Source organism: Gopherus flavomarginatus, chromosome 4 (assembly GCF_025201925.1).
Source record: "Gopherus flavomarginatus isolate rGopFla2 chromosome 4, rGopFla2.mat.asm, whole genome shotgun sequence".
NCBI classification, from domain to species: Eukaryota; Metazoa; Chordata; order Testudines; family Testudinidae; genus Gopherus; species Gopherus flavomarginatus.
In genome coordinates, this window is record NC_066620.1 from 143,757,797 (window position 1) to 143,782,273 (window position 24,477).

General features: G+C 40.6%; 2 protein-coding genes across 4 annotated transcripts in view; both read right to left on the reverse strand.

Annotated features, from left to right (window-relative positions):
* Positions 1-17,095, reverse strand: part of FHL5 (four and a half LIM domains 5) — a 38,870-nt gene extending 21,775 nt beyond the window's left edge. Inside the window, exon 1 of one of the 2 annotated variants that reach the window (XM_050949340.1) lies at positions 16,927-17,095. In XM_050949340.1, coding sequence (XP_050805297.1) covers positions 16,927-17,013 — 87 coding nt within the window. In that variant the 5' untranslated portion in view covers positions 17,014-17,095. The remainder of the gene's footprint in view (positions 1-16,926) is intronic. The other variant, XM_050949339.1, reaches the window with a different exon arrangement.
* A 2,738-nt stretch (positions 17,096-19,833) lies between these two features.
* UFL1 (UFM1 specific ligase 1) overlaps positions 19,834-24,477 on the reverse strand; it is a 45,096-nt gene continuing 40,452 nt past the window's right edge. For both annotated transcript variants that reach the window (XM_050949256.1, XM_050949257.1), the window contains one exon: positions 19,834-23,198. In XM_050949256.1, the coding sequence (XP_050805213.1) occupies positions 22,983-23,198 (216 nt within the window). In that variant the 3' untranslated portion in view covers positions 19,834-22,982. The remainder of the gene's footprint in view (positions 23,199-24,477) is intronic.

A 24,477-nucleotide genomic window follows, 5' to 3' on the forward strand; every position in this document is an offset into this window, starting at 1 on the left:
CAGTTGATTTTAATCTATACAATAGGCACATATAATGTAAGTGACAGTAATAAGAACAGTAGCTCTAGTATATGCTAAATGAGGACACAGAGGCGTTACCATGGTAACTCACAAGGATGCAGCATTGGTGTCTTTGGGGTTAGAGTTGAGAATGTAGTCTGAGTACAAATTATAAAGCAGATGAAAGCAGGACACAAGGGGGGCAGGCTGTTCTGCCAACAGTTTCACTAGAAGGTAGAACACGACTCATGCAAATGTGCCTGGGAATTTCTGCATAGTTGAAATGTTCTATGTAAAGGGTGCAGACTTAAAAGTCCAAAAAATTTGTAAAGTTACAGAGAAGTGACATCCACTAACAGGAAGGTTTTTGAGGCCCACATAAATCTGGTCAGCATAGAATCAACTATAAAGGGATCTTCTTCTCTTCTGTCATTGTGTAAGTAGTGCAGGGACAAGTAACCGTTTAAATGTCTAATAGTACTTTGATGTTTCCTGTAAATATATAGTTCCTGTTTAGAGTACATGATGTTTTCGGGGTTTTCACATTATTCCTAATTATATAGAAATGAATGTATATACATGACAATATTTTAATTTGTTTTATGCTCCCCTAGTAGAATATTTCCTAATCTGCCTTCATCAGATTGTCCTTGAATTGCATCTTAAAAAAAAAAATCATATACAATACACGAAGCAGGGTTCTCTACTCGGCTCTGAACAGGTACAAACCAAAAAGAGCAATGATGGCATTAATCATCGTAACAACACTCTTGAGAGGGGAAAAAAACCTGTTATGAGGGCCAAGTCTGCACGTGTGTGAGACAACCCAGACAACATAGTTTATCTACATTATTTCCAGTGGATTGTGTGTTTTCCTGCATACCTGCTTGAAACATAGTTTTGCTCTTTTGCATATTCATTCTGAGTTTATTTTCCTTATTCTCCAGATGAAGGTCTCTGAGCATTTCACCAGCTCAAAGAATTGTTGCAAAAGTCATCAGCAAATTTGGGGTGTTGAGGGCTAATCCACCTTGACGCAATCATCATCCTATTGAAGTTAAGGTTTCTAAAAACCTACTGCAAGAAGCAGGCAAAGGACTTTGTTTGTCCTTTCCTAATTTCAGAGGCTAACTTGAACATCTCACTTTCTTTGTAGACTTATTGTCCGTCTAGAGGAATTATCTCCTCTTCAGCAGAGCCGCTCAAAAAAAAGAGAGTCAAAAGAAATGGAAGGGAATTTTGAAAATTTGTACTGGTTTTTCAAATTGTAGAAAAATATCAATATATTGACAAACCAAAACCAAAAGCACCCCTCCCAAAAAAACCCTCCACCAATTCAATTAATTTTGTAAAATTGAAAACCAAGTGTTTGAAAATTTCAATCAGCTGCACTCCCAAGTTATGCTTTGTGCATGGATTCTAGGTCCACACTTTTCCAAATGTAGCATGAGAAGAAATGGAAACTAGAAGCAGCACATATTTCAGGCTGAGTGGAAGAGCATGAGTGGAAAAGGAAAGAACTCTTAGTCTAAGAGGAGGATTTAACATATCATTAGCTCCATTACTTTCTTCTTAATTTGTATTGCTTTAGGCCTTATCTGTACACATGATCTCAGCCCTTGGTGTGGCTGAACCAGACACAACCCCTAGTGTAGAAACTGTTTACACCAATTTAGTGACATTTGCACAGGTATTGTTTATCCCAGTTTCCAGCTAGAACAAGCGGAACTAGTGAAAACATGTCTATGTTAAAAGTTTTCACTAATGCAGCTACACTGAGACCACAGCAAAGACAAGGCATAGGTGGCCAATGTACCTGCAACCCTTCTCCCTATGAGTGAGAGAGAAGGCAGGATGGAGTAGCCTGCCTCCCATTGCCTGTGCAGCAAGCTATCGTTCCCTTAATACTTCCTTTAGATATTTCACCAGGCTATCCAATATGAATTTTACCTGCTGTGCAACAGGGCCGTGTGTGTGGGGGGGCAAGTGGGGCAATTTGCCCCAGGCCTGGACCCTGCAGGGACCCCCATGAGAGTTTTTCAGGGCCCCTGGAGCGGGGTCCTTCACTCGCTCCGGGGGCCGCAGAAAATTCTCACGGGGCCTGGGCCCCTGGAGCTGCTTCCGCTCCAGGTCTTCGGAGCAATTCGGTGGCGGGGCGTCCTTCCGCTGCGGAAGTGCCGGGTCTTCGGCAGCGATTCAGCAGTGGTGGAAGACCCCAGGGCCCCTGAATCCTCTGGCCAGCCCTGCTGTGCACATAATATTGAGAATTTCAACTTATGATATTAAATAATTGGTCTCTATTTTTAGGAGCGGGCATACAGTTTTTGGTGAATTGAAGGTCACCAAAAAGTCCATTTCAGGTTGAACAAAACATTTAGTTCCTGGGCATTTTTAAAGGGCTAGATTCACAAAACTGGGGATGGGAAAGGAGGAACAATGAAGAATCCCCCTTAATAGCCTTTATCTCAGTGGTTAGGGCACTCACTTGGGATGTGGGAGACCCCCATTTAATCCCTGGTCTCCTCCCTCACAGGTGAGTGCCTCAACTATCAACCTATTCTGGGCTGAGTGTCTCTCAATCTCTCCTGTTCAAACTGTTCCACCTGGGTTCAAACCTGGGTCTCTTGCATCCCAGGTGAGTGCACTAACCACTGGGCCAAAGATTATAAGGGGACTAGCAGTGGTGGCACCTCCCATCCGCCACAATTTCTGAATAGCACTTAAGTTGCTTTGTGAAACAAGCTTACATTTGTTGTTGTTGTTGACATCGTCATCATCAAAACTATTTGGGTGAATTTGTTTCAAATTCGCAAATAGTTTCAGGATAATCAAAGCTGCATTTTTCAATCAATAAACTGTTCATCTAAAAATTTTCACTCAGCTGTACTCCCAATATCTTAAACAACAGCAATAAAATGAGGAAAGACTTGCATAATTTAAAGTTCAATCTTATTTGATTGCTTTCACTTATCTATAACTTGTCTTGCCTACTTTATGTATAGGTCACATTTTCTGGCATGGGCATTTGTTACATAGCACATTTATGATTTATGACCATCGACAGGTTAATGAAATAATAAAAGTGCTTCACCCAGTGCATTATTGTACCTCTGTAGATAAGGGTCCGTATTGTGTTTTGAAAATCATAAAAATTGTTCCAGGATAAAATCTGACATGAAGCTGGTAAGTGAAATATTAAAAAACCACTAGTACAAAACTCAACTATTTCTTTCTTTGGAGGAGGCAGAGGTGTGAGCGTGTGTGTGAGAGAGAGCGAGCGAGCTATTCCTATAACAAAAACGGACTTGTGCAACCTACTTTTGCCCTGATGCAGCAAAGTGCTTAAGTATATACTCAACTTTATTGATGTAAGTAGTCCTATTGATTTCAATAGAACAGCTCAGGATTTAAAGTTAAGCACATGCTTAAGTGCTGGACAGGACCAGGGCCTTAAGGCCACATTTTCAGCAGGCACTTAACTTGCTTAGGTACTTCTGAAAATCCCACTGGGCACCTATCTGGGCACCTATCTGGCTCTTTAGGCACCTAAATACCTTTGAAAATCTGACCTTTACTCCATAGTGTGGACTAGATTATTTTATGAGGAAAGGCAAACCCATCAGTATACTGTTGTTAAAGAAGCAGGTTCTGTGGTAATTTACTGAAACGTGGAAGGTTAGGGCACTCATCATTCACAAAGAAAATCTGTTTTTTAAAAACTCAGTTGCATTCCATTTGAATGTCAATACCTAATTTATTATATAACCCAGAGGCATTCAGATTACTTTTTCATTCTCAATTTTTAACTAGAATGGATGTTTGCATATACTGACAATTTTTCAAGAATCTAAAGGTCTGAAAATCTCTGATTTCAAATGAATAAGGAGGTGTAAGTAGGGTGAGGTGAAAATGTCCCTCAAAACTTTTTCCTTCAATGGAGAATTGGGGTTTTGACTCAGTGAAAATTTAGTGGAAAGTGTCCACTTGCTTTCCTTGAAAATGTGCAATTTTTCATCAAAAAACTCCAAATCCCCCAAACTGAAATTTTTTTGGTTTTGGCTGGTTTCAGCCAAAATTTTTGAGGTTTTTGACAAAGTCAAAATTTTTCATGCAGAACTCTCCCCTTTTTCCAACTAGCTGTAGTCCTAACTATCTGAGAAATTGAGAGAATTCCAGTTTCACTACATTCTGCATTGTTACATCAGGTGGAATATCATCCACAGATATGTCTTTAGCCAGTTATACACTAAATGTGGCCTTAGACTAAGGGTTTAGGCCTCATTGCTGGAAGAAGAATTTCTGGCTGGCTGGCTGGCTCATTTTATCAGGACAAATAATTTTTTTTTTAATCAATACAGTTTGAAAAAGTTTTGAAGCCCTCCCCCTATTTACTACTCTCAAATTCTAAACAAATTCAGTTCAGCCCAGCATTATTTCAGTGACTTTGCTCCAGCAAGAGGCAATCTATTCAGAGCTCTGCTTCAGCTCTCAACTTTTCCACAGACGGAAGAAACACTGAGCAATAAAGATGTTTTCATGAGCAATGATGGAAAAATGTCAGTCTGCGCTAAATTTGCTCATGTTAGATACCAAAGTACCCGGTAGGGCAACAGATCTAACACTTAGGCAATACCAGCCCAAAACCTGCAAGAAAGTAGGAATTGCCATAACATCCATCAGGTCCAGTATTTGGTCTTCAACTGTTCCAAGAAAAATGCAAGAAACCATCTGGCAGTACCTTCTATGCAATAACCTGCTCATGGGGGAAATTTCTCTAGAATTCTTCTTCTGAAATTTAAATACGTTTAGTTTTTAAAACATCATGCCTTTTTGTAGTAGGGTGGTTGAAATTTTTCTGTCACTTTTTTCCTTTGGAAATTTGGATTTTTGACTAATTAAAAAACTTTATGGAAATTGTCTTCTTTCCTCTGTTCATTGGAAAATGAAAAATTCAATAATGAAAATTTTTTGGCCAAAATTATCTTTTATCATTCAGCTGAAATTTATTTTCCGTTGCCAAAACCAGAACATTTTTGGTTTTCAGGTTTTTTTTTTTAAATGAAAAGTGAAAAATTCGTGTGTTAAAAAACATTTTCTGGAAAGCTTTACTTTGCAGTCTATGGGTATGTCTACACAGCAAAGAAAAACTGTGGCTGACATAGGCCAGCTTCAGGTTTTTCTTTGCTGTGTAAACATACCCTAAGATATCAGATAAGGCAGCTTATATTTTGAGATGAATACCCAGTAGCAAGTGGATATTTATTTGAATCACAGATAGCTAAAAAGAATTTTAAAAAATTGATACATCATATTGATTTGGAGAAAACAATGCAACTTTTATATCTGTCAAATTGAACTCCAGATTATAAAGAAGAGGGAGTGGGAAAAGTTAATTTGGGGCCCAATCCTGAAAGTTTTATATGAGTAATCCTTTATCAATAGTCCATTGGTATCATCAGACCAAGCATTTTGAGACGAATCAAAGAAAAGCTCCCACAAAATTTAGGAATTACTAAAGCAAAAGCATTCAACCAGAGATCAATCAGAGGCAAAAGTTGCACATGAAGACTTATCAGGTGAAATCCTCACCTGGGAGTTTTGCCACTGATTTCAGTGGGGCCAGAATTTCACCCGTAGTACATAAACCAGAGAAATATCCAGAAATCTTTGTAAGAATAACCCAGGAGTCGGCAACCTTTCAGAAGTGGTGCTCCGAGTCTTCATTTATTCACTCTAATTTAAGGTTTTGCGTGCCAGTAATACATTTTAACGTTTTTAGAAGGTCTCTTCCTATACATCTATAATATATAACTAAACTATTATTGTATATAAAGTAAATAAGGTTTTAAAAATGTTTAAGAAGCTTCATTTAAAATTAAATTTAAAATGCAGAGCCCCCCGAACTTGTGGCCAGGACCCGGGCAGTGTGAGTGCCACTGAAAATCAGCTCGCGTGCCACCTTCGTCACACGTGCCATAGGTTGCCTATCTCTGGAATAACCCCTTCACCCAAAGACGTCCCACTTCTAAAAAAGTATAAATAATATCAGTGACCTGACTGTCCATTGTACAATCCATTGTGAGAATGATATAAAGAAAGGTAAAAATGCCTGCACAAACCAGGGAAATCCCTAATGCTACTTGGCAGGAACACATCTGCCAAATAAGAATCAGCCTTGCCTTCAGGATTGGAAGCCTTCTTGGGGAGAAAATAGAAAACAATGCCTCAGATACAGTGAGGAGCAACAAGTTTACAGGCAATAAAGTGAAACAGCCTTTGCCACTGATGAGAAGCAACAAAACCTCAGTAGATGGCACTGAAGCAAAATGCAACCTTTAAAACCTTACCCCAAAATAAGCCATGTCTTTCATTGTGCAGCTACGTCAGCTACAGAGACAAAAATCTTCATTTTAATTCAGGGATTAAAAGGAAGATGAAAAGTATTCTATCTCCTGAGAACAGAGAGTGCAAGCTCGTTAAAACCCTTTTAAAAAAGTAAATAAGTAAGTATAAGATTCACTTTTTTCCTAGCTTGGTTCTCTAAAAACCAATGCCACACTGCAAAGCAGCTTTGAAAACAGCAATAAGGATAAAAACATTAGAAACCTCATGCATGTCTTAAAGCAAGTCATAATCGAAAGTCACTTTGGTTACTCCATATTAAAAAACAATCACCACGAAGCAAAAAAAATCATAGAATCATAGAATATCAGGGTTGGAAGGGACCTCAGGAGGTCATCTAGTTCAACCCCCTTCTCAAAGCCGGACCAGTCCCCAACTAAAACATCCCAGCCAGGGATCTGTCAAGCCTGACCTTAAAAACCTCTAAGGAAGGAGATTCCACCACTTCTCTAGAACGTAACCAAAGCAAAAGAACAAAACCAAAAACACCTAGTGTACTAGAGTGGTCTGGTCTTTTTACTCATTTTTCCCCTCCCCGCTGCACTATCATGGCTTAACCTAGTTTTATCAGGAAAAAAGAAATGGTTAGCTTGAAAAAAAATTTCACAAATAAAAGTGAACCAGATACAAAGCTTTCTGATTTCAGCCCCAGTTAGAGGGTTGCAGCCAGCGAGGTGACATCTCAGGAAATAAAAAATGACAAAGACTGGCTTATATAGGCTAATATAAGAATAGTGGGTCATAGGATCCTGTACTGTATGTGGTGGAGAGGGGAGCTAAATGGGCCGGAAAAGCTGTGTGTGGGACACATGAACAATTAGGGCTGTCAAGTGATTAAAAGAAGTAATCATGATTAATCGCACTGTTAAGCAATAATAAAATATCAAAAATATTTAAATTGTGTTTTCTACATTTTAAAATATATTGCAGGGGTCGGCAACCTTTCAGAAGCAGTGTGCCGAGTCTTCATTTATTCACTCTAATTTAAGGTTTCGCGTTCCAGAAATACATTTTAACATTTTTATGAGCTCTCTTTCTATAAGTCTATATTATATAACTAAACTATTGTATGTAAAGTAAACAAGTTTTCAAAATGTTTAAGAAGCGTCATTTAAAATTAAATTAAAATGCTGATCTCACGCCGCCAGCCTGCTCAGCTCGCTGTCAGCCTGGGGTTCTGTTCACCTAGGCCAGCAGCGAGCTGAGCAGGGCCTGCGGCCGGGACCCCAGACCTGGATGGAAAGGTTTCAGGGGTAAGGGCAGAAGGCTGGGGTGGGGTGGGGTTCAGGGATGAGGGCTGGGGTGTGTGGGGGCTGCAGGGAAGAATGCTGAGTGTGGGGGGGTCAGGGCAGGGGCCTGGGGGGTATGGGGGCTGCAGGGAAGAATGCTGAGTGTGGGGGGGTCAGGGCAGGGGGCTGGGGGGTATGGGGGCTGCAGGGAAGAATGCTGAGTGTGGGGGGGTCAGGGCAGAAGGCCGGGGGTGTGGGGGGTGCAGGACAGAAGGCTGGGTGTGGGGGGGTTCAAGGGTCAGGGCAGAGGGCTGGGGGTATGGGGGCTGCAGGGAAGAATGCTGAGTGTGTGGGGGGGTCAGGGCAGAAGGCTGGGGGTGTGGGGGGGTTCAAGGGACAGGGCAGAGGGCTGGGGGTATGGGGGCTGCAGGGAAGAAAGCTGAGTGTGGGGGGGTCAGGGCAGAAGGCCGGGGGTGTGGGGGGTGCAGGACAGAAGGCTGGGTGTGGGGGGGTTCAAGGGTCAGGGCAGGGGGCTGGGGGTATGGGGGCTGCAGGGAAGAATGCTGAGTGTGGGGGGGTCAGGGCAGGGGGCTGGGGGGTATGGGGGCTGCAGGGAAGAAAGCTGAGTGTGGGGGGGTGCAGGGCAGAAGGCTGGGTGTGGGGGGGTTCAAGGGTCAGGGCAGAGAGCTGGGGGGTATGGGGCTGCAGGGAAGAATGCTGAGTGTGTGGGGGGTCAGGGCAGGGGGCTGGGGGTGTGGGGGGGTTCAAGGGTCAGGGCAGAGGGCTGGGGGATATGGGGGCTGCAGGGAAGAATGCTGAGTGTGTGGGGGGTCAGGGCAGGGGGGTATGGGGCTGCAGGGAAGAATGCTGAGTGTGTGGGGGGTCAGGGCAGGGGGCTGGGGGTGGGGGGGGGTTCAAGGGTCAGGGCAGAGGGCTGGGGGATATGGGGGCTGCAGGGAAGAATGCTGAGTGTGTGGGGGGTCAGGGCAGGGGGGTATGGGGCTGCAGGGAAGAATGCTGAGTGTGTGGGGGGTCAGGGCAGGGGGCTGGGGGTGGGGGTGGGTTCAAGGGTCAGGGCAGAGGGCTGGGGGATATGGGGGCTGCAGGGAAGAATGCTGAGTGTGTGGGGGGTCAGGGCAGGGGGGTATGGGGCTGCAGGGAAGAATGCTGAGTGTGTGGGGGGTCAGGGCAGGGGCCTGGGGGGTATGGGGGTGCAGGGAAGAATGCTGAGTGTGTGGGGGGTCAGGGCAGAGGTTGGGGGCGTGGGAGGTGTAGGACAGAAGACAGTGTGTGGGGGATCAGGACAGAAGGCTGGAGTGCTCGGCTCGTACGAGTGCTCCCAGCCCCCTGCCCTGAGCAGCTCAGGGCAGGGGGCTGGAAGGGATGTGCCCTGTTCCACCCCCTTCCCCAAGGCTCCGTCCCTACCTCTCTGTCCCCTCTAGGGAACTGCCTGCAGGCTGCTGCTCTTCCCCACTCCCCCTCGCTAGGGCCATCAGCTGATTGGCGCAGGGAAGGAGAGGGGGCGGGGCAGGAAAGCACCACGCTGGAGGAAGAAGCCAGGGGGAGGGGAAGCTTGGTTGCTGCAGAACCAAGCTTTTGCCTCCTGCCCCCACAGGGGAGAGCGGTGGGCGAGGGGGCTGAGTGGGGCTTGGGGCCAGGATTGCGGCAAGTGGCTGTGTGCCGCTCAAAATCGGCTTGCATGCCATGTTTGGCACGTGTGCTGCAGGTTGCCGACCCCTGATATATTGATTTCAATTACTGCACAGAATACAATGTGTACAGTGCTCACTTTATATTTATTTTTGATTACAAGTATTTGCACTGTAAAAAAACCAAAAGAAATAATATTTTTCAATTCACCTAATACAGGTACTGTAGTGCAGTTTCTTTATCATGAAAGCTGAACTTTCAAATGTAGAATTATGTACAAAAAAACCTGCCTTCAAAAATAAAACAATGTAAAATTTTAGAGCCTACAAGTCCTCTCAGTCCTATTTCTTGTTCAGTCAATCACTCAAACAAGTTTGTTTACATTTGCAGGAGATAATGCTACCTGTTTCTTGTTCACAGTGTCACCTGAAAGTGAGGTGTTGTCATGGCACTGTTGTAGCCGGCATTGCAAGGTTTGTCTTAGTGATTGGCTGAACAAGAAGGACGGAGTGGAGTTGTAGTCTCTGAAGTGTAACAGTTTTGTTTTTGACTGCAGTTATGTAACCAAAAAAATGCCACATGTGTAAGTTGCACTTTCTCAACAAAGAGATTGTACTACAGTACTTGTAGGAGGTGAATTGAAAAATACTTTTGTTTATAAATATTTGCACTTTCAAAATGATAATCAAAAATAATATACACTTTGATTTCAATTACAACACAGAATACAATATATATGAAAACGTAGAAAAACATCTGAAATATTTAATAAATTTCAATTGGTAGTCTATTGTTTAACAGTGTGATTAAAACTGTGATTAATCTCAATTAACTTTTTTAAAATTGTGATTAATTTTTTTGAGTTAATCACATGAGTTAACTGCGATTAATTGACAGTCCTTACATATATTTCACATATCTTTTCACACAGTTTATAAACAGATTGTTAGGAGATGGGCCATGGCAGGCACGGCCATGGCAGGTTTGTTCTGCATAGGGAGTGCTTTGGAAAGACCACAGTCTCTGTGGCCTGATCCTGGAAACCGTTATGCACATGTAACTTTACTGATGTGAGTAATCCCATTGACTTTATATGAGTCAAATTATGTATGCGAGCATTTGCTGAATTAGGCCTTACTTTGGAAACTCTTCTTATTCAGGACCATTTTTCAGTATAGCACCAAGCATAGGAGAGTCCTTTTTTATTTATTTAAAGAAATAGAAGGTTCACCCAGAGCTAGAGCAATGATGGGAGTTTTAAAAACACCACCAGTGTAGGAGGGGGCCTAATACACTATTTTTCTGCTTCTTAATGAGGCACCCATTCCCAGAGTCTCTGAAATGTAGATCAAAAGAAATATTTTTCCCCAAAAAGGAATATGATCCTCTGCATTCTGCTCTGGCACATTGAACAAACTGCCTTGAAAGGACTTACCTTTGAGAACCCAAGTTCAAAATATGTTTCCTTCCTGTACTACATGAGCTAACCTCATTATCACTGAAAATAGCGTCAGGAACTCAGACAACTGAGCTTCCTGTCCTGGGGAGGTGCTGGAAATCCTACTTATCATGTTGGCTCTTAATATTAACCCAAGTGGACATGGGAATAGAGTTGTGCCCATCAGCATTTGCTGCTTTAAGAGCATGTGCATCATATGCAAAACACTGATATTCCTGATTTTATTCAATGGTGAAACATCATTTCCAGCAGCTTTTCACAAAGCAAATGGTGAAGTTTGTCCCTTGGATAAATATAACTAAATATGTGGGCTCACAGCAGGGTGCAATTTTGCTCTTGCTCTTCACCCCGTATTTATTTTAAGAATATTGCCACACTGGAGCAGCATAACAGGATATATGTCATTTCTCATCTCTGTACCTGTTTCCCCTCCTTCCCTTTGTCTGCCTTGTCTGTTTAGGTTGTAACTCTTTGAGATAGTTATGTGACTGGGAATCCTAACATCTCCACACCAGATTTAAACACACTTCTACCTTCTTGAGACACAGGAATGCATTCACTTATGAGCTAAAATCTGAAGATTTTACAAATCTGGCTTTGTATTTAATTTCCATTTAATGTGACATGAGTTAGTGACCCTTTAATTACTGCTCTGCTGGTTTTTGTTTTTTACGCCCCGGTAGCTGCAAAGATACGCATGTTAAACAAGATCTTTCTTTGCCATACTATTATTTTCAAGGTGGATTTCTTACTGTCTGCAGTAAGCATGTCTTTTATAAAATCCAAGTTAAATGTGGGATTGTTCTATTATCTTATTTTGATTTGTAGAAAATGAGGGAGAACTTGCCAAGCTCTAGAAAAGTGGACATTTGGTTTGACAAAATAGAAGGGTTAGAAATCATAAGTCTTCATACTATCAATGCAAAACAGGACTCAAGACACTAATCTCTAATATTTTACAGATGGGGAACTGAGGCACAGAAAAGCTAACCTGCCCAAAAGTCACACAGGAAGTCTGTGGTCGCATATGGCATTGAACCTGTGTCTCCAAAGTCTGAAGCCAGGGCCAAACCACTGGCCTGTTCTTTGTCTTAATTCCATTCTCTGTCAGAAAAATAGTCATAGGTATGGGAGGGGGAGGGAGGAAGGGACATTGTGCTAGTACAGAAGTAGTCAGGGAATAGGGAACAAGATTGAAGGCTAGCACTGAACCAAGGGAGCCTCCTTAGAACCAGGGACCCATGCCTGATGGAACCAGGAGAACTTATCAATACTTCAGATGGACCTAGAACAAATTAAAAGAACAGAAGTAAAAATGCACTCCACAGGTGGTGGAGAGAGAAGTACCCTTGCACTGCGAGAGTAAACGGAGAGTTACAAGCACCATTTTGGTTGTAACTATTAAGTAGCTTAAAGAGTTATAAGACACTGGACAACACTGCTGTATTTCAGGAGACCTGAACTGTGCAAAAATGAGGAGGTTAGTTAAACAGAAATTAAAAGGTACAGTGACTATAGTGAAATCCGTTCAAGCTACATGGCCACTTTTCAAACACACCATAATAGAGGCCCAACTTCAATGTATACCCCAAATTTAAAAACACAGTAAAAGAACTAAAAAAGAGCCACTGTGGCTTAACAACCATGTAAAAGAAGCAGTGAGAGATAAAAAGGCATCTTTTAAAAAGTGAAGGTCAAATACTAGTGAGGTAAACAGAAAGGAGCATAAACATTGCCAAATTAAGTGTAAAAATGTAATAAGAAATGTCAAAAAGGAGTTCGAAGAACAGCTAACCAAAAACTCAAAAGATAATAACAAAATGTTCTTTTAAGTAATCAGAAGCAGGAGGCCTGTTAAATAACCAGTGGGGCCCCTGGATGATCAAGATACAAAAGGAGCACTTAAAGACGATAAAGTCATTGCAGAGAAACTAAATTAATTCTTTGCTTCAGTCTTCACAGCTGAGGACATTAGGGAGATTCCCAAACCTGAGCCATCCTTTGTAGGTGACAAATCTGATGAATTGTCACAGACTGAAGTGTTACTGGAGGAGGTTTTGGAATTAATTGATAAATTTAACACTAACAAGTTACCAATACCAGATGGCATTCACCCAAGATTTCTGAAAAAACTCAAATTTGAAATTGCAGAACTATTAACTATGGTTTGTAACCTGTCCTTTAAATCAGCTTCTGTACCCAATGACTGGTACATAGCTAATGTAACGCCAATATTTAAAAAGGGCTCTAGAGGTGATCCTGGCAATTACAGACCGGTAAGTCTAACGTCGGTACCAGGCAAATTAGTTGAAACAATAATAAAGAATAAAATTGTCTGACACATAGAAGAACATAACTTGTCGGGCAAAAGTCAACATGGTTTCTGTAAAGGGAAATCATGTCTTACTAATCTATTAGAGTTCTCTGAAGGGGTCAAAAAAACATGTGGATAAGGGGAATCCAGTGGACATAGTGTACTTAGATTTCCAGAAAGCCTTTGACAAGGTCCCTCACCAAAGGCTCTTACATAAATTAAGTTGTCATGGGATAAGAGGGAAGATCCTTTCATGGATTGAGAACTGGTTAAAAGACAGGGAACAAAGGGTAGGAATAAATGGTAACTTCTCAGAATGGAGAGGGGGTAACTAATGGTGTTCCCCAAAGGTCAGTCCTAGGACCAAGCCTATTCAACTTATTCATAAATGATCTGGAGAAAGGGGTAAACAGCGAGGTGGCAAAGTTTGCAGATGATACTAAACTGCTCAAGATAGTTAAGACCAAAGCAGACTGTGAAGAACTTCAAAAAGATCTCACAAAACTAAGTGATTGGGCAACAAAATGGCAAATGAAATTTAATGTGGATAAATGTAAAGTAATGCACATTGGAAAAAATAACCCCAACTATATATACAATATGATGGGGGCTAATTTAGCTACAACTAATCAGGAAAAAGAGATCTTGGAGTCATCATGGATAGTTCTCTGAAGACGTCCACGCAGTATGCAGCAGCAGTCAAAGAAGCAAACAGGATGTCAGGAATCATTCAAAAAGGGATAGAGAATAAGATGGAGAATATCTTATTGCCCTTATATAAATCCATGGTATGCCCACATCTTAAATACTGCATACAGATGTGGTCTGCTCATCTCAAAAAAGATATACTGGCATTAGAAAAGGTTTGGAGAAGGGCAACTAAAATGATTAGGGGTTTGGAATGGGTTCCATATGAGGAGAGATTAAAGAGGCTAGGACTTTTCAGCTTGGAAAAGAGGAGACTAAGGGGAGATATGATAGAGGTCTATAAAATCATGAGTGGTGTGGAGAAAGTGAATAAGGAAAAGTTATTTACTTGTTCCCATAATATAAGAACTAGGGGCCATCATGAAATTAATGGGCAGCAGGTTTAAAACAAATAAAAGGAAGTTCCTCTTCACACAGTGCACAGTCAACTTGTGGAACTCTTTGCCTGAGGAGGTTGTGAAGGCTAGGACTATAACAGGATTTAAAAGAGAAAACTGGATAAATTCATGGAGGTTAAGTCCATTAATGGCTATTAGCCAGAATGGGTAAGGAATGGTGTCCCTAGCCTCTGTTTGTCAGAGGGTGGAGATGGATGGCAGAGGAGAGATCACTTGATCATTATGTGTGAGGTTCACTCGCTCTGGAGCTCCTGGCATTGGTCACTGTCGGTAGACAAGATACTGGGCTGGATGGACCTTTTGTCTGACCCAGTGTGGTCATTCTTATGTTCTTACCAGATCTAGAATTTTAGCTGGGGTGGGGAGTAGGAAGGAACACTGAAATGATGAAGAACCTGACAGGGGAAAATTAAAAATCAATACAACAAAGGCAGAGCAGGATGCAATTGGAAGGAAAGTTTTGAAGAAGTCATTAACTAGAGTCAAATAAAAGCTTTTGCTCTAAGAATACAAAACTGGAAACAATGAGGAGGATTGAGCCACTACTTTTTTGGACCACACTGTACGATTTCATAGAAAACTATATCCCTGCTATAGAATTATATGGGATAGTTTATATGATTCACCATTAAATTCCCTATATTTGTGGAGTAACTTCTATGCTGCCCTATTAAATTTCTGTGAAATCTTATTAATTTTACCTCTCTTCAATTCTGTAGGATTTTTCCAGAAGGTAAAGTTTAAATATGTGGGCTGAGATTTTCAAAAGCCACCTAAATATTTTGGAATGCCCAGTTCCCCGACAAAATTAAATCTACCAGAGAGAGACAAGTAGAACATAAGTTGCAATGCATCATTCCACTCTCTGCAAACTCAGGATAGCTAGACTGGAAGGGAGTTAATTCAGTGGGAGCTCTACACAACCTCATATCCCAGTCAACCAGGAGGGAAATGTCTACAAGAATTAAGGATGATCCTATTCCTAAGGCGCTTGGCTCCAACCCTCAGATGAAATCTTGGCGCTATTGAAATCAATGGGAGTTTTGCATTGATTTGAATGGAGCTAGGATTTCAACCCTTGGACTTAAGACTTTACATTATTGCAAGAACTTTTCTTGAGAGTTTGCATTTTTCCCCTCTTTATATCAACAGTTAGCCAATGCTGTTAAACTTCAACTTTCAGGAGAAGTAAAATTCAATCATAAAAGTAAAAGACAAGGAATTGAAAAGAAAACTGCCTTCATTAGCAAAAGGAAAACTGTGCCCAAAAGGACAACTGATTCTGAACTTTACAATATCCACCAATCAAATCAATCAATCAAATCCTTAAACTTGTCTGCCTGCAAATAACCTTGAGACAAAGGTTGGTTCAAAACTGATCAGAGTTTCTTTCAAACAGCATATTATTTCATTTCTCTTTACTCTTGCAAGAAGGTTCACATGCCATCTTAAATTTCTACATATTATGCAATCTTAAATCAAAGTGACTTTTGTGACAGTGCAATAAAATTATATGGCAAGACTGTCAGCAATGTGATAACATTAATATATGTCTGTTCCAGATTGTTCAGTTAAAATACTTCAAGAAATGTCAAGTAATCATACATACTGAAGATAAATGTGGGAATAAATATTAGATGTGATCAAAACCGACAGCACAAAGTTGTTTTCTTAATATCAGAGGTTCTGTGTCAAGCTTTAAGGACATAACAAAGCGGCTGAAAATAAGGAAAGCTACAAAAATAGTGTATTTTAGAAAAGTCATTTGATTACCATCTAAATTGTGTTTGATCGTTTGGGGCTCATTAGTAAAAGAAAAATTGACTGAATGTACTACATACATAAAATCAGATAGTACAGCAATTAATATATGTTGTTGACCTTCAATTATGGAAAATTTCAATCTTATTATCCATAAAGCTTTTTAATGTGACAGTGTGAATAGACATTTACAGAATACTTTTTACTAAGCACTGGCACATCCTTTCAATATAGTTCTTAACACTCCCAAATCTGTGGCAGAGATCTTTAAAAAGCTGAGACTCAGACAAACATAATAGAGGAGGAAAAAGGATGAAATAATGTTTGATATAGATTTGTATCATGTCTAAACTCTGTATCACCTCTAAATTGTCAAGTTAATTTTACATTAAACATGCAACAAGAGCAATCCACTGTATATTATGAAAGTAACTTTGGGTCTAAAAGTGACCTACCTCATCATAAAGGTACGGTTGGGATCTTGCTCTCAGTGGCAGGTAACTATGAAAGTTGGTTAGTAGAAGAAAACAGCATCTACAGTTTATTGGTCGGTTTCTTGGAGTTAGCACAATAAATCTTAGTTATCTAATTTTTAAAAATTAATAAATTGAGAACAGTTAAATCAGAAACAATCTTGGGAGTGCTTCATGGCACATACAATCAAGATTGTTTGAATATGTTCACGGAATTCTGTAGGCAATCCTAGGAAGATGCATTAAAAGTACATGGCCTCAGCCACTCTAAAGGAAAATGTAGTACTATTCTTAAGGAAAAAGGCAAGAAAGTACGTCTCAAATTCCATCAGTTATATAAAGTAATTAAAACAAAACACTACTAGAAATTGAAAAAGTCAGAATTAATCTATGACCGAATAGAAAGGGTTCTTGCTTAGCTGTTCATAAACTTTCCAGACTTACCTGGTCTATTGACCTAAATATTTAAAAACTGTCAAATAAAACAATGGAAAGGTAAATAATAAGGGAAAGGAGTTACAACAATACTCACATCTGGTTTCAAGCTGCTGCTTCTTATGACTTGTGTAGCAAAATAAAAGGAGAAAATAATTAGATTAGCTTTCACAGAAATAAGCATTCATTAAATCCAAAATAAACAGAATAGCGTGCCAGAGCTATTTGAGGGTCCTATCAGATTTTGGTTCGGCAGAAGGCTGAGGGTCAGTTTGTTTCCCTTAGACCTCATGACATGCAAATAGCTGGTTCCCTTGTCACTGAACCAAAATCATTCTTTGTCGCACTGTGTTTACAAATGATAGACAAAAACATATCACATAGGAGGTCCTTAAAGGAGCATTTCAGAGACAGAGTTTCAAAGATCCTAGCCAGAAAGAAAGAGGAGCTTTAGTAAAAATCAGTATATGGAAGGGCGGAGGGGAAAGAGACTGAACGTGTTCATCCTCAGTTTTTTTGTGCCTATATTCTTTGGAAAGTGCATCCATGACATTTGATAAAACTCAGAACTAACATTAAAAACCCTGATTACACATTCTTTGGGGTGTTCTGCATGGTGTCCGTGGGTAGGGGTAGAAGGGAGAGGTTAAAATTCTACCCTCTTCCAATTTAGGGAAAGACTTTGGGACTCCATGCACCCCCATTGCTTGCCCCAGTCCAGTTTCTAGACTGGAATGGTTGCTGCTGTCCCTCTAGGCAGGGGTTCCTGGCGACTAGATCCACATCAGTGGAAAGTGAATGGTTTCTCTCTGGACCTCTCTCAAAAGCTCATCTCAGTGCTGGCCTCATTAGAATTGGAGCAGAGGTAAACTCTCCAGTTTGGGCTATGGTCACTCTATCCAACACACGGGACTACAGAACAGCTTACTCATTGCACAGGGCCTTGTGCAGGCCTTCGGTGAATTATTACATCAGTGAAACCACAGGCTGAAATTAAGCATCTTAAAACAAGAATGGCTGGTTGTGGCTTGAGCCACTGCAGACCCAACGCAATGCTGACTTTCCACCATTATATTCCCTGGATTACACCACCAGGAACCAACATGTCAGGGCTGAATCAAGCCTTGCATGTCAAGCAGACGGAAGCCCTACTTATGTCATTGCCAAAAGAAAGAATCCTGTTACTGTTTAGATAAATATTACATTGGCTATTTGTACTAGGCAGTTGGAAGACGTTGGTAAAATTTTCCAATTCCAGGCAATAAATTCTCTATATTATCTATGCCTAATTAATTTCAATCAGTTAAACTCTAATCATTCTCTTGATCACTACTGCCAGGATTTTTATCAGGTCCGTTTGCCCTGTGACTGACTGCTTTATTAAATCTGTGAAAACACTTAGTGTCTCATCACTGTGGTGAAATTAAGTTCTCTCCTATTAGTTATCTGAGTCATTAGCTTTACTTAGCTTGTCCTCTTGTGCTGATGCAGACCATTTAAGGTCAGCTTGGAGTACTGTAAAACAATGGTCAGGCACTACAGGGTGAAGTCATGAAGTTAGGGCCCACTGGGAGAACTCCAGTGTTCTAACCCCCTCTGCATGTGTTTGGGGTTCAGCAGACTCCCCCTAGTCTGGCCACATGATCTCAGGTGGACAGTTCTGATGCAAGCAATGGTAGGGGCTCCAGGGTCAGGCCTGAGGAGAAGCACAATGGGGACATGAATGTGAGATCAAATGCTGGGTGTCTGCAGGTATGGGATGGAAAGGCACCCAATGCCCGGGCTCCTCCAGCTGCTGGCTCTTCAGCCACCAGTTCTTCAAATGGTGGCTTTACAGATGAAGGTGTCACAAATACTCAAATAGGTGCCAACTTGTTCCTGGATAATCTCGGTGTTGGACTGGATGAACTCCTAGGTAGCCCGTATGGGGATGGAGTGGAGGTAGCCAATCTCATGCTGCCCTCTCCTTGTAGCAAGTTCCCAGTAAAGGAACTGGCTGATTTAGGCTCCAGATCCCAAAAGGTAAAACAGTGGGCATCCCACAGGCATCTCCTTACAAAATGTGTCTAAAACCTTGGGGGTCAAATGTGACTCAGGGGCTGGGACACTGCTGGGGGGAGTGCCCCACTATTGTGGTGCTGGTGGGGTCCTCTCTCGCCTCAACTCACAAAAGGGGGATGGATACTAGTTGGGGGGTGGAGGTGCCCAGAAAACTGCAGATTGGCTCCCCTGTGGTGCAAACACTGCAATAATTGGCAAAGGACCCCTGGGGTGTGAGTGACTGCACTTTGTTGTCCCCTGATAGGAAGCTTGGATGTACTTTGACTCAAAGTTGTGGCCTGGTTAAAGCCCATACCTCATGGACTTGCTTTCTTCTGTGTGGTGAGCACATCACATCACACAAGCAGTATGTTCTTTTCAGAGAAAGTATGAAATATATGTTCACTTTCCCCTGCACGTTACCTTCTCCAAACTTCAACTCCAATTGTTCTTCCCTGATTCTTGGAAGGAACTTGCAGAATGGACACTATGTCTGTATACTCTGCCAGATCTGCCTTAAGCACTGAAAGCAAAGTGAAAACCTTCACTAATAAGGAGTATGAAGTGGGGTTAATTAGAGGATAATATGGAGATTAAAAGTCAGTTGCCCTTTCCTCAGAACCCAAAACAAGCTATTGCCACAATAGCCCTTCACAGCAACCTATTTCATGGGTGTAACAAGACCAGCCTGATTTAACCTAAACTTCTACTTCCACCCTCACAAATATCAGCATGGTATTTGTCATTAACAGGAGCCCCTTGAAGAGCTCTCTTTCCTCTTTCATTTTGCTCCGGTTAGTTCACTCAAATTTCTCTTTTTAACCAAGATTTAAATCCCTGACAGTTCATAAAAATAATTTAAAATCCCATTTCACTACTATATTGATATTTGGCCTTTTTTAATGTATTCTTCAAATTACACTTTAAAAAGATAAGTAGTTATTTAAAATATCAGAGAGAAAGATTTCTGCTCTCACAATAAAGCATTTTAATAATCCAAAACCTTCAGATGACCATCACTTTTATGTTTCAGTTACAACCATGCTTTTCATGACAGGAGTAAACTCCCTTCAAAAAGGCTACTGCTCTCACAGACCCGTACTGTAAAGAAAATGTTAAGGTCAAAAACACGAAGTCATTTGAAACATTAAGCCAAAGGTATACAGAGAGCTTTAACAGAAATTCTAAATACCTATCAGAAACTCAGGACAACCTTTGTTAGATTACACCACCAATCTTAGACTGCACTCGTGCAAGTCATTTAAGTTGCGAGTACTATAGTTTTCAAATGCCACCACTTCTCAAAGGCTAACCTCAAGAGTTTCCCTGAGTAATCACACGCTTTCTTTTTTTAAAGTCACTTTGGAAGAGACTATATATAAGAAATTTCATGGAGCATGTATTGTTAATGAGTGGAATGAGGGGGCAAGTTAGCGGAAGAAATGCTGCTCCCCAGCTCTTTTCTACAGAGTAATTTAAGTGAAGCTACAATGTACATTTATCTGAAAAAGAAATAGGCAGCCTTTTTTTTGTGAACTGAACATCTGATCATTACGATAAGTAAGAATAATAGGAATCCTTTCCTTTTTCCTAACCCTAAGTCCATTATATACAGGAAAAAAAAATCATTAGCAAAGTGTTTGAGGAAACAATATTCCATTTCTCTCTCTCTCATAATTAAGACACCTTTAACTAGGAATGCACTTGATAGACAGACAGCCAATACTTATTTTTTCTGGCATAGGAATACTGGTGAAGGTTTCTCATACTGAAATTAACCACTGAAAATTCCAGGAAGAAACCACTATTGGAATGTTAGTATTTCTTTCCTATCGTTTTTAAAGAATGTTTTATTACTCTCATCGTTTGGCTGATAATTTAAAAAATCTGTTGCATTATGTAGGAGACTTATAACAAGTTCATTATTATTATGTCTTACAACAGTATTAAGCAAAAGAGAAGCACTCAAAATTGCAAGTATAAACAAATCAAATGGAGCATATTAACAACTGCAGGTTAAGCAAGAAGTGCAAATCCAATCAATATATCCGCAGTTAAATCAACAGCAGAAACTATTTTATCCACTTAACCATTAACTTTATTAAAATAATTATATTTGCATAAAGATATCAGATTGTACAGTATTATTTACAAAATCATCAATGCCATTTAAGTGTGTACATTTAATATAGGAAAATTAGAACTATTTTGATTCAATGACAAGAGGCTAAGTAAGTTTATTGTATGCAAACCATTTTTTTAAACAAAGTTAAAGCAGTCAGAATATTTTCCCCTTTTGCTTTTCTCTGACCCTTCTTTTCAGGTGATATGGTTGTACAGGGGCTTCCGGCTAGGATGATGGACACAACTGTCTCTGCCACTAAGTCTGGAGGGCAGAGAGCGGAGCTGCTCTTTTGTATAGGATCACTACTGTTTTGTAAAGATATTATTGAATTTAGTACAGTAATTTAGTGATTTTATATAAGTGATTCTGCTTTTTTAAACTCCATTCTAAAAACAAGCCTAAAAGCAGTAAGACAAAAGTTCAGATCTCAAGTCACCTTTCTTTTGTTGCAATCACAGTTTTGGGGACATTTTTGGTTGATTTCTACCCAGTGCACACCACTGCACATAACTTGCAGGAATTTAACAGACAATGCTACTTGGTAACTTCTCTACAGCAGGTTTTTCTCAGTGCCAAAAAAGAGTTTTGGCAAGAGTGAGAGAATACTTAGAACAACTATTATTTTTACTGAACAGCAATGTCTATCACCTTACTATTCAGACTTGATTTTATGTAAGCAACTACGTAACATTACAAGTATATATAATCATTGCATACTTCAGTGATAACAAGCTGAAACTGATCTGATAAATTAAAATTAAAATTGCTCCAAAACAAATAAAAAAATATACAACTGACATACAAAATGTATGTAATTAACTAATGTTGGAAGGATTCTAGTTGGTATACTTTACACATATTTTCTTTAAGACACAGAATACACGCCATGTACAAATGAGGATGTAAATTACAATGGACATGACAAAAATATTGCTAAATAATCTCAAATACCTCTGGGAATAGGTTAACACTAGAAAAAACACTGTAGAAGATATCCAAAATGGTTAACATTTTCAGAATTTCTTTTAAGAAACATACTGTAAAGTGAACAAAATTCTGAACCAAACTCTCTCAAATAAAAATGGCATAAATAATAGATGTTTGCCCTTTAAGAAACCTCTCTAGGAATCCCTTCAGTTAAATGAACAAGCTAACTTGTATGCTAATTACAGAAGTCCTCACCTCACTCCCTCAAAAAAAACAACAAAAACCCAATACAGGTCACCTGCAGTTTTATGACAAATCATTAGCTAAGGGACATGAAATGAAAAATAATAGTGTGCGCAAAATTCACTCGAATTCATTGAAAAAAATTCTAGAAATCCATCCTTAATTCAGCACCATAACCTCTTTGGTTAATAACATTATTTGAACTGATCAGATATTTTTACTATTTTGTGCAGGTGTGCCTGACCACTTCATTAATAACCTCTGCACTGCTTAATATGCACTCCTGAAAAAGTTCAAATTCATGAGATCAAAAAAAGTAAAGATGACCTCTCATGCCATGCTATTACATACCTATAACCTTAATTTAAAAATGCAGCTGTGGAATCCAGACAAACGTTTACATTTTGATAATTACTATACAGGTAAACAAAGGGGGAAGGGGGAATTCACATCTGAAAAGCAAATTATAAACTTATGGATATATGTATAAGAATTCTTAACCATTTGAAAGAGTAAATATTTCCTGAAATACTACAGAAAGACTCCATCTTAGAATTTTAATTACATAGCTAATTTAAGTGTTGCTATTAATGTCTTATGTAACAATGCATGCAATGTGATAAAATATATTTTAAAGAATGTAAATCAAAATTCAGTTCCACCGCTACCTGTTATCCGTCAGGCTTCAATTCTATACGCAAAATTTCGGAAGCCAAGACTATCTCAACCATTCTTCACTACCCCAACAAAGTGAACTTCTTTCTCCTTTCAGAAAAAAATATTCTGACTGTTCGCTGGATTTAGATTTAATTAGACCTTCACTCCTCTGTTACAGAAGATTTTCTGGGTCTGAGAACAAGATCTTTGAGAGAGGCGGTGATTTCTTGGAGTTCTTTTCGAATAGTGTCTGGACATTCTTTCTCCCCTAGGTTATCATCCACTGTGTCATCATCCCCTTGTCCAATCTTATAATTCTGACTGATCAACTGTTTCACTACTAATCCCTGATATTTGACCAGAAGAGAATGTTGATCCTGAGGGGAGAAAAAAAAATTAAAGAAATGGGTTAAGGTTATTTAAAGGAGCACAGCTGACTTTGTGAGATTAAAGTAAGCAAATATTTTTCCATCAAGACATTTTACAATCTAAATTGTCACATGAATATTTTAAGGCACATCAAAAATAAAATGTCTGTAGTAATGAACAGGCATCTACGCTACAGAAACAGCATGCTTAGCCACTGGAGGAGGGAGTGCTATGCCCTGATTAACAGCAGTCTGAAGCACATTTTTGGGTGCACTTCGGATATTCTTTAAAATTGAATTGAAATAAGTCAGGATTTATTCTCACTTCATTGGGGAGAGGTACTGGTTGGAGAATGAGGACCTGTTCAATGGTCCACCCTTGGAAGACGAATCCAATAAAGTTGCAGATACCTGTAGACCAGGGGTGTGCAAACTATGGCCCAGGGGCTGCATCTGGCCCTTCAGATGTTTTCATCTGGCCCTCAAGCTCCTGCCGGGGAGCAGGGTTGGGGGCTTGCTCCACGCGGCTCCCAGAACCCCACCTCTAGTTCCTACATATAGGGGCTGCCAGGGGCTCCACACGCTGCCCCCACCCCAAGCACCTCCCCTGCAGCTCTCACTGGCCAGCCAACAGAACAAATGGGAGCTGCAGGGGCGGTGCCTGCAGATGGGGCAGTGCGCAGAGCTGCCTGGCCATGCCTCTGCATAGGGGCCAGAGCAGGGGGACATGCTGCTGCTTCTGGGAGCTGCTTGAGGTAAGCACCGCCCAGAGCCTGCACTCAGACCCCCCCCTGCGCCCCAACCCTGCCCCAGCCCTGACCCCCCTCCCACCCTCCGAACCCTTCAATCCCACCCTCCTGCACTCCAGAGCCTGCACCCCCTGCCAAAGCCCTCATCCCCTCCCACATCCAACCCCCAAGTTCATGAGCATTCATGGCTCACCAAACAATTTCCATACCCAGATGGGGCCCTTGTGCCAAAAAGTCTGCCCACCCCTGCTCTAGACTCTGGTAAACATTTATGTTGTTGATCCCATGGAACCACTCCATCAACGGCTCAGTGAAATGACAACTTTTAAACTACAATCAAGGGTTGGAAATCGAGACAACTCATAGCTCTGAATCATCCTCACAGATCACTAATTTACAGATGACATGTGACAGATGAAGCCACATGGAAGTGCTAGAGTGCTAACGCCAACAAACAGATTGAGTCAGATAAAATAGAGAGACGTTTTATATTCTATACCTATAGATTCTATACCTTGATATTCTATACCTAGAACTAT